Source organism: Scleropages formosus, chromosome 21, assembly GCF_900964775.1.
Source record: "Scleropages formosus chromosome 21, fSclFor1.1, whole genome shotgun sequence".
In the NCBI taxonomy this organism is placed as follows: Eukaryota; Metazoa; Chordata; class Actinopteri; order Osteoglossiformes; family Osteoglossidae; genus Scleropages; species Scleropages formosus.
In genome coordinates, this window is record NC_041826.1 from 20,838,986 (window position 1) to 20,849,405 (window position 10,420).

The 10,420-nt window shown below is 53.0% G+C and overlaps 1 protein-coding gene across 7 annotated transcripts in view; it reads left to right on the forward strand.

The window, feature by feature from the left end:
• The window catches only part of dock4a (dedicator of cytokinesis 4a), a 79,505-nt gene extending 69,521 nt beyond the window's left edge, over positions 1–9,984 (forward strand). For 3 of the 7 annotated variants that reach the window (XM_029247145.1, XM_029247147.1, XM_029247146.1), the window contains 13 exons: positions 317–483; positions 933–1,019; positions 1,247–1,423; positions 2,772–2,855; positions 2,944–3,063; positions 3,516–3,685; positions 3,839–3,959; positions 4,281–4,362; positions 4,457–4,566; positions 4,867–4,939; positions 6,775–6,894; positions 8,553–8,620; positions 9,118–9,984. In XM_029247145.1, coding sequence (XP_029102978.1) covers positions 317–483; positions 933–1,019; positions 1,247–1,423; positions 2,772–2,855; positions 2,944–3,063; positions 3,516–3,685; positions 3,839–3,959; positions 4,281–4,362; positions 4,457–4,566; positions 4,867–4,939; positions 6,775–6,894; positions 8,553–8,620; positions 9,118–9,564 — 1,826 coding nt within the window. In that variant the 3' untranslated portion in view covers positions 9,565–9,984. The remainder of the gene's footprint in view (positions 1–316; positions 484–932; positions 1,020–1,246; positions 1,424–2,771; positions 2,856–2,943; positions 3,064–3,515; positions 3,686–3,838; positions 3,960–4,280; positions 4,363–4,456; positions 4,567–4,866; positions 4,940–6,774; positions 6,895–8,552; positions 8,621–9,117) is intronic. The other 4 variants (XM_029247148.1, XM_029247149.1, XM_029247150.1 and 1 more) reach the window with 3 other exon arrangements.
• The last annotated feature ends 436 nt before the right edge of the window (positions 9,985–10,420 follow it).

Below are 10,420 nucleotides of genomic sequence, written 5' to 3' on the forward strand. Positions count from 1 at the left end.
AGGGCCATTATGATAATGTTGGACAATGGATGGGACAGCTGTTTGGAAGGGCTTCTTTCCCCAGGGTGCAATTAGAGTGGACAGGGCTGGTCAAACCGCATTAGCATATCGCTTTGTTATCCTCCTGCACTATTAATCAAGAGTCTTTGGCCCTGACGGCAGCTATCCGTTCATATTTATATCCGCCGACCCGCGGTCCGGCACTTCTGGGGGGGTCATCTGCCGCCCGGCGCTGGCGGCTCGGAGCGCCCGTCTCGCACCCTCCGCGGCCCGCCGCCTTTCCTCTCGCGCCCGACCTTGACGGGACCCCGCGCAGACCTGCAGATCTACGCGGTCACCCCCATCCCCGAGGCCCAGGATGTGCTGCAGAGGGACGGAGTGCCTGACAGCATCAAGAGCTTCTACAAGGTCAACCACATTTGGAGGTTCCGCTACGACCGGCCTTTCCACAAGGGGACCAAAGACAAGGAGAACGAGTTCAAGGTGAGCCCATTCATTCATTCATTCATTCATTCATTCATCTGTGAACCACCCGTGCAGCAATTCACTCATTAATGACTCATCCATCTAGTCCCATCTTCATCCCCTCATTCATCCAGCCGCACGGCCGTGTCCACGTGGTGCCTTGCTGGAACGCTTGTGCTCGTTTCGTGGCGACCAAGTTCTGCCGATTAAGGCCGTTCCCATCTTGTAATTGATCATATTGTGGAAATAAACCGATCTGTCGGATCATCGTTCCTTTCCTGTATTTTTAACGGAACTGATAATAACGTGGTAAAAACCCGGTTCGTCTGCGGAACGCCTGAGTGCCGAGCCCGTGAGGAACGCATCACGTTAAAAAGTGAGTCTTATAGGGGCGTGGTACAGCACCTCCACCTCTGTCCTTCTGATGTTCCGTGTGTGTGCGTGTGTGTGTGTGTGTGTGTATATAGAGCCTGTGGGTGGAGAGGACCACGCTGACGCTGGTACAGAGTTTGCCTGGGATTTCGCGCTGGTTCGAGGTGGAGAAGCGGGAGCTGGCGAGTACCCTGTCCTACCGTGTTTTACCCAGAGCCTTCGGCGTACTTTACCGTCACCTGGTTACGCATTACCATGGTTACACATTTCTCCCTTGTGTCCGAGGACCAGTTAATCTTTCCTGCAGCCTGTTTTGTATACGTATCGAAAGCGGGGAACTGAGGGCGTTGCGGAGAGGCGCTTCTCTCCAGCGCGCCGCTCAGCCTCTGCCGCCCACGTTGCGTCTCAGATGGAGGTGAGCCCCCTGGAGAACGCCATCGAGGTGCTGGAGAACAAGAACCTGCAGCTGCGCGGCCTCATCGCACAGTGCCAGGCGCGACATCCGCACAGCGTCAGCCCGCTCACCATGTGCCTCAACGGAGTCATCGACGCCGCCGTCAACGGGGGGCTCGCCCGTTACCAAGAGGTACCTCTGCGTGCGCCCTTATCCCCGCCCTCCGCTGCATGTGTCTGCCAGTAGGGCTCCGTGGCGAATGGCCTGGTGTCGGTGCCCCCGGCAGTGCCGTTACATCTCTAGTTTACCCATCGTGCTGAGTCGCTGCTCGGCCATTCTCGGCACGAAAGGCAATTCTACCGTGCTCTTTACTCCGTGTCCCTTGCAGTCTGGGAAAACCGGTACCAGCGTGGTGTGCGTTCTCACAGCCTCGGGGGTCATACGGCTCTGGATGTGGCTCCGCTTTATAAACAGGGCAACATTTATATTTATCCGACATTTTACTCCAAAGTGACCGACAACGTTGAGGCACCTGTTTATACAGCTGGGTAATTTTACTGGAGTAGTTTAGGGTGAGTAGCTTGGGGGCAGCTGATCGTGTTGTGGATAATGCTGCTGCCTTTGACCCTAGAAGTTACAGCTTCGAGTCTCACCACTGGCTCTAGTACCCTTGAGCAAAGTACTCCCCCTAAATTGCTCCAGTAAAAATTACCCAGCTGTATAAATGAGTACAAGTAGCTTTGGCGAAAAGTGTCCGCTAGATTTCAATTTACTTAGCAGACACTATTCTCCAAAGCAACTTCCAATGAACTCTATGTAGTGTCATCAGCCCACACACCTTATTTACCGCGGTGACTTACACTGCTAGATACACTACTTACACTGGGTCACTCATCCATACATCAGTGGAACACACACACACACTCTCTCTCTGTCACTCACTCATACACTATGGGTGAACCTGAACAGCATGTATTTGGATGGTGGGAGGAAACCAGAGCATCACAAGGAAACCCACCCAGAGAACATGCAAACTCCACATAGACCAAGTAGGGATCAAACCCACAGCCTCTCACACCACCCAGGTGCTGTGAGGCAGCAGCACTACCCACTGTGCCACCCACACTGAATAAGTGTAAATGCTCAAGCATACTACAGCTGGAGGTGGGATTCAAACCTGCAACCATTGGGTCCTAAGGCAGCAGCTCTAACCACTACACCACCAGCTGTCCTAGTTCAGCACCTGAAGGAAACACTCATCAAACATGTCTAAGTGGCTGTTGACCGATATAAAATCACAGAGACAAACTTGCAAAGCACTGTAATTAATTAATTAAGTGTAATTAATCAGTTCTGCCCACTCCACTGTACAGAATCAGTGTGTTTCTTTGGAGTGCTCTGGTGCTCCTGGGAAGGAAAGATCTTTGGGGTCAGGGAGAGGAGCAGCACCCCCTGTGAACCTCCACAGGTCTCCTGGGGACCTTGGGGAGAGTCTGCTCATCTCTCGGGGGTCTGAGGGAAGCTGGGTTTGTCTCCGCAGGCCTTCTTCGGGAAGGACTACGCCGCCAGTCACCCGGAAGACGGGGAGAAGATCGGCCGGCTCAGGGAGCTCATGTTTGAGCAGGTGGGTGCGAAGCCGCTCCGTTGGCAGCGCGCGCGAAACCCGACCGGATCTCGTCCGAAGGGGGGGTGACTTTGTGTTTGTTTGTCAGGCGCACATCCTGGAGTACGGCCTGGCGCTGCACGAGAAGGTCGTTCCGCAGGACATGCGGCCCTTGCATAAAAAGCTGGTGGATCAGTTCCACCTGATGAAGTCAAGCTTGGGGATACAGGTGAGCCTTTTCCCGTAGTTTTACTTCGTTTTCACCAGCAAAAAGAGGAAAAAAAAAAAACCCGCAAACCTTCTCTTCCGAGTCGTGACCGCAAGCCGCTTACGGAGCCTTCGGTTCTGCGTTTTACCTCGGTTTACAGCAGTGGTGTACGAGCCTTTTTTAGCCAAGAGCCACAGTCCTTATTGTGAACGGGTCCAAAGGACGTATGTGTTGTAAAAAATCGTAGCAAATGACCAATGGAATCTTAAACGTTGAAAAGCTATTATTATATTTTATGTAGCTGTTGGGTGCGCGTCTAACTATAGTTATGTTATCGTGTGGCGCGGTGGAATTATCGTATTTTTGGTAGGTTTAGTCGGAATTAATAATAATACAGATGTTCTCGTGAGCCGCGTTACGAGTACAGAGTCTTTGGGTCTCACGTTGGACACCCCTGGTGTCGATGCTTTCAGGGATTCGAACCAACGCTGTGTTCACTGTCCCTCCATCACCCCACTCAGGAGCTCCCAGCCTACGTGCACGCGAGCCCGGTGCCCTTCACCAACGGGAGCCCGCGCATTTGCAGGAACTCCCTGTCCAACGTCATCAGCCCGGACGGCGGACGCATAGTGGCGAGACGCAGGTGAGTCCCGCCCCCCACCCCCGGCACCCCCTCTGCAGATGCGCACGCGGTCCGTGTCCTCTAGGTGGCACTCTGCTCCCGACCTGCGTGTTTGGGGACGCCGCGTCAGGGCAGGAAGTCGGAACAACAGCTGCGTCTCTTTGTCCCCGACAGTCCGCTCAGCTACCCAGCTGGCAACCGGTACTCCTCATCCTCGCTGTCGTCGCAGGCCTCCAACGAAGTGAGCAACATCACGGGCCAGTCCGAGAGTTCGGACGAAGTCTTCAACATGCAGGTAGGCGCTCGGCCCGCGGGCCCCTGGAGGAGCCCCCTTCCCGCTCCTTATCGACGAGGACGCGAAACGCGCCGGTATGTCCCCGGTGAGGACGAGACAGGTGTCCCAGGAGACCGTCTGCCAAAGACAATAACCGTCACTTTCAATTAATTTACTGGTTAATAGTTGAATAACTTGTAGAATTTCAGTCGGAAATGAGTGGGGTGTGAACCAGCAACCTTCCGGCGGCCTTCGGGTTGCACGTCCACGTTCTTAATCGCAACGCTACCTGCCATAGGAATCGCGGTAACGTGGGTTCATGTGGGTTGTGTCCCCCTCCAGCCAAGCCCCTCTACCTCAAGCCTGAGCTCGAACCACTCGGCCTCACCGAACGTGACCAGCTCCGCACCCTCCAGCGCCCGAGGTGAGAGCAGTCGTCCTCGGAATCCCCCACGGTGCCCTGCGCTGCGTTACGTGCTTTGAGTCACGGTCGTAAACCGGTCCCCCACCCGCTGCAGGATCCCCGTTGCTGTCCGACAAGCACAAGCATTCCAGGGAGAACTCCTGCCTCTCGCCCAGGGACAGACCCTGCAGCGCCATCTACCCCAACCCTCCGGAACCGCCACAGGTGGGTTTCCTAAGCACAAACCCCACACGCCAACTGGGGACAGGTAGTAGCGTAGTGGTCAGAGCTGCTGCCTTTAAACCCACTGGTTGTTGGTTCAAATCCCACCTCCAGCAGTAGTACCTTTGTGCAAGGTACTTACCTTAAATTGCTCTGGTAAAATTACCCAGCTGTATAAATGGGTAAATAATGGGGAGTTGCTTTGATGAAAAGCATCAATTAAATGAATACAGGTGAGTCTATGCAGCACCTTAATGCTCCTCAACCGTGTGTTTGTGTTTTTTTTTTTTTATGTATTTGCAGAGGATCCTGCCACACCTAATGGGTGAGAGCTCTTTACCTCGGAGCGAGCCCAATCTCTCGGCACCAGACCGAGGTAAGAGTGTTTAGCGGGGTAATCGCAGCGCACAATACACACGTACAGCAGTTATAATGTGTCTCAACAAGAGGTTGTTCTCCTCTTCAATCGCGCTCCGTATTTCACGAGCCCCGGTGGAGAGCGCGCTCGAGTCGTCGAGGCTGCGAGCGGTGGGTGTTTTCGGGGGCGTTCTCGCCCGGTTTGCGACGAAGCACGTAGGTACACGTTGCGGCGCGAGTGTGACCTACCGCGAGGCGCGTGTCCTCGATCACCCGGAACCTGCCGCCTGCTCATCTGAAGAGATGTAAATGTAACTCACAGTTCAGGCCTCGGGAAGCGGAGACGCGTGCCAGTTAGCATCTCGGTGGCCTGGTTTGTTTTCATCTGTGAACAGAGTCCCTGCTGAAGGTTCGAGAGGCGCGGGTGAACGGCAGGTCCTGGGGCCGAGCCCCAAAGGAGGGAAGAGCACGTGACTGTGAAATACCTGTGGACAGGACAGCAAATAGGCAAGAGGAACAGCTAGTAGCGTAGTGGTTAGAGCTGTTGTGTTTGGGCCCGTAGGTTCGAATCTCACCTCTGGCTGTAGTACTCTTGAGCACCGTATTTACCCAAAAATTGCCCAGCTTTATAAATGGGTAAACAATTGTAAATAGATTAACATTATAAGTCGCTTTGGAGAAAAGCATCAGCTAAATATGAGATGGTAATAAATCTCAGCTTTTGCTTTGCCTCTTGGAGGGAATTCAGCCCGAAGTCAAATATTGATACTTATTAATGCCTAAATTCCTGCTTTTTCAAGTTGGCAGGTTTCAGAAATATTCAGCAATGATGTGTTTTAATTTGCGCTCGTGCCAAAGGAGCAGTTTTGGAATCATTTTAAAATGCCCCCCTGTGTAAATGAAAGCGGCAAAGAGATTTGATTACAGCCTTTGAACCGCTGCGGAGGGGGTGGAGAGTCGGTTAAAAAGCAAGCCGCCGGAGCGAGCGTTTCATTAAAACGGGAAGCAGGGAATCGTCGTCTCCGAGCGGCCGTCCGCCGCCACGTCTCGCGGATGCAGATGGACTCGACGTGCCGCGCGAGCACCTTCTCCCCTTCTTTCCGATTTCACAGGCTTTGTGCAACTTAATGAGAATTTGCGAAGCGGCTCTTTAATTACTGTTACGTTCGCGTTGTCTCGCGGAACTCTGTAGAACATTCCTGGTAGTAAGCGTTGGTTTCGGAGGAATGGCGTAGTGGTTAGCTCTGCTCCTCGTGGCGTCAAAGGTTGCAGGTTCAAATCCCACCTCTAGCTGTAGTGCGCTTGAGTGAGGTGTTTACCTAAATGGCAGTAAAAATTACCCAGCTGCGTGAATAATTGAGAGTCCCTTTTGGAGAAAAGCATCAGCCAAATGGGTCAATGTCATGTAGTTATTCAGCTTTGACCTCCCTTCGCCCCAAAAAATATACTGATTAGTATTGCCGCTGAAAGGCTTCGAACCCCACGCTGCACTGCCTTGCACGAGAGCGAGTGTTGTGGTTTCAAAGCCCGTGCAATAACAGACCGGGTGGTTCCGTTGCCACAAGTTGTCAAGGACGGAACACCATGCCTTACCCTGTCAGAAGTGATAGATCGCACCACGCACGCCCGATAACCTATACCTACACCGCTGGATCCCATCTGTCCCCCGATGAGCTTTCACGTCCCCCGAGGCCCGCCGCCAGACCCCAAATTTAGAAGCACCGCCCCAGGGTATTTCACATATAACATCCCGTTGAACTTGACTTCATGAATAAACTGATTATTTATTTTAGGCTGTTTTGAACCAGGAGGAATGACCAGCGATTTTCCCCATCTATCTTTTGCACATTAAAGTCGCAAACCCGACTCTGGGTGGTTGGAGTGTAGACACTGCTAAAGAAGCTAGCGCACAGTGTTCAGACACTGCGGGAACATTGGTATCACCCCCCGTCCCTCCTAGGCCATCGTACGCAGGTAAAGATCAACGGAAGCCACTTCAGCGCCGGCGCCCACATTGCGCACGCCTTCTCACCCGCTCCCATCGATGCTCATCGCATGCTTGTGTACGCCTGGCCAGCCTGCGTTCTCACCCTGCATTCCTCTCCATTTTGTCTGCTCTTGTGCTTGATGCGGACCGGACATCTCTTCCCTGCTGTTTCTGCTACTATGCAGTAGTTGCAGTATAGGCAGTCCCTGGGTTACGAACGTTCGACTTACGAACAACCCGTAGTTACGAACCACCCCCCGTAAAGCCTATTATATTAAAAACTTGAGTTACATACAATGATTCGTAACGACAATCGGATACTGCTTTGGGACTCATATCAAAACATTGAGCGTCTGCAGAGATTTGTTGGCTCGTGAGCCCAAAGTAGGACAAAAACTTCCTTCTTTTCAGTCGGACCGCGTTGCGGTTAAGTGTCTCGTGTCTGTTACTGTATTTGGCTTTAATTTCTTTGTTTATATCCTCCTAACCATGGCGCCAAAGCGTAAATGCGATACAAGTGATGATGATGATGCATCAAAGGAAATGAGAACGATCACAATTGAAAGTGGAAATAATAAACCGGTCGGAAAAAGGTGAAACGCCAACGAACAGTGGAAAAGTGAACATTAAAGTTCCTTTAATCTTTTTATACCTACATACACACACACATTCTCTCTCCTCCCCCTCCCTATCTCTCTATTATAAATACTGTAGTAACTTATCATCTCTGTGTCTTTCTACTATGCTGTAGTTACATTTATTATTATTATAATAATTATCATCATTACATTGCATTGTTATGGTTATTACTGTATTGTTACGTTAAAGATATTTTAGTGTATCCGGAAGTGTTTCTTTAATGTTTTTCATGCATAGAAAGGTACGCAATATACTATATACTCAGACAAACGTTTGACTATAACGTTGGATACGAACCGGAACTTTTCCGATTTACGTACGAATTCGACTTAAAGACAAACTCGGGAACGGAACTCGTTCCTAATCCGGGGACTGCCCGTACAAGCGGAGGCTTTTTTAGAGCTCTTGCGGGAATCATTCCGGCGAGGGGAGGTTTCCTGTGGACAGAACGGGCCTGGATCGTGTCAACGGGTCCCTCCCGAACATGTTGTCTTTAGCTCGCCAGCGATAGCGCGGTGCGCTAACTCCGTGCCTGAGCCAGTCCCGCTTCCGCACGCCTTAATCCACACATTGTTCCATGAGATCGGTGTTCTGCGACCATTTTTTACCCTTTTATCTCTGTGCCACCTCAAGGCTCCATTAAATCCAAGATCAAGGGAAATGTCAAGTGTAAACGGAGACCCATCAGCTTGCCGCCTCCCCGGGGCTTAAACTGTTCGGGGCCGGAATTAAAGCGACTTTTTCTGGGTTTGCGTTCCTTAGAGGATAGGTTTCCTAGTCTGTTTTCCTTTCCCCCCCCCCCCCAGATAACTGGACAGCGTGACAGGGACTCGTGCCGTTTGAGAGGCACCGCTAATATGCTAATATCCCAGGGCTTAGCGCAGGATCAGCATGTTAGCGCACGGCTTCAGGCTTGTTGTCGCACCCTGCTTACTTCGGCGCGTGCTTCCTTTACGAGCGTCGCTCGCCTCGGATCCACGTTTACCGTTCTCTTCCCCGCCGTCAGGCTCCCCTGCGAGGAACCTGAGGTCGCTGTCGCCCGTCCCCATCCCCATCGCCAGATCTCCTCAGAAGGTACGTCAACCCGTGACCCTTCGCGCTCGAGAATAGGCCTACAGCAGCGCTTCTTTACTTTTCCGCGGCGCGTACGGCTCCGCAACCACGGATAATGGCTTTTTCCTGCTTTTTTCGGCCCACCGAGCGCAGCGTTTCAGGTGTGGGTGTCCAGGCCTTGGCGGATCTGCTTTGAATCTGTTTTTCGGGTTCTCGCGCATCCTTTTCTTTGTTTAGCAGCGCGCATTGATTTCTTTTTCCTTTTTTTCTTTTCCCATTGACGCCGTCTGTCCAATAATGCCGCTAATTAGCGATTTACCCTGCCGAACACCGCCCTCCGCGGCGACCGCCTTGGAACACAGGCTGGTAATGAGTGACTTTTTCTCAGCGTTGCGCTTTCCGGTCCCGTGCGCACGTCGAAGCGGGAGATGGAACGACGACACCCGCTCTTTGTCGATGAGCCCTTCTCTCGCGCCGTGCCGCCGGCCAGCCTGAAGCCCGCTGTCTTTGTCTTGCAGAACTGCGTGCCGCCGCTCACCCCCTCCCCGACCGAGTGCCAGCCGGGAGGGCTGGTGTCCAACTCGCCAGCGCTGTCGGGCAGCTACAGCAGCGGCATCTCCTCGCTGAGCCGCTGCAGCGTGTCGGACGCTTCGGGCCTCGAGGCTCCACCCGCCGGCGAGCCCGCTCCGCTCACCAGCTCCGTGTCCAGCGGCTCGGACGAGCTCCTGCGCAGGGAGAACAAGACCCCGCCCCCGTACAGCGTATACGAGCGTACCAACGCTCGCCGGCCCGTGCCCCTCCCCCACAGCCTGTCCATCCCTCCCAGCGCTGCCCCGTTGAGCCTGCCGCCGGCCCTCCCCCCCAAGCCCCACCAGCTCCGACCCGCCAAGCTGGACTCGGATCCCCGCAGGGCCGATCACGTTCCGAGGCCCCGGCCTCTGCCAAGAAAGGTTTCGCAACTATAGCGCCACCCTGCTGGTGGAAAAAGCGTGTTTTGCACTTAGCGGTTCGGTAATCCCACGGCTGTAGACGAGAAGTAGAGGACAGATTTAAGCATTCTCTTTTCAAGGGTTCGACAGACCGCACATCCCTGAACACATTATAGGCGAGCACACATGGAACCATGCACGCGTCAGTGGTCAGCCTGAAAACTAGAGGTAAAAGTTGCACAGGGGTTTTTTTGCCTTAAATACTAAGAGTAGATTGTGGTTATTTTTGAAGTTTTCCAGCAAACCCTGTAAACGCATAGGAAACCGTTTCTACCGTTCTTGGTGGCCAAAAGGTGCTAGAGATGTTTTTTTTTTTTTTTTTTTTTTTCCCCCTAACATGTTTCTGTACGGCCTGGAACCAACTGCTCCTCCTGCGTGAAGACTAGAGATGTTAGATACCACGTGCCGTTTCCACGGGGTTTTCCAAGTATTGTGCCAAAGGAACGTATGTTCTTGCATGTAACCGGAACCGCGGGTTTTAGGAAGCGGAGACGCGCGCTCTCCCGAGCGCGGCTGTAAATGAGGACGGTTCCTTGCTTTTCTACTTTGCGTGCGGTGCAATGGAAGCACAGTTGGCTTTGTGGTCGCACGAGGCCCGTGTGACGCAATACCGGCTTTCTGGTCCAGGTGGCGAAGTTAAAGGGCCTTTCTGCTCGACCCTACTGCTCACGGCTCGGAGGGAGCGGACACTCGACCGCCCGGCATGGGCATTCGCTACATGTGAACGTACCGGTTACGTGTGACGGGATGCAGTACGTTTTTCAAGTCCTCACCAGAGTGAGGCGATACATTCCTTTACCGCGTTAACACCGTTAATACTTTCGGCTTGCCG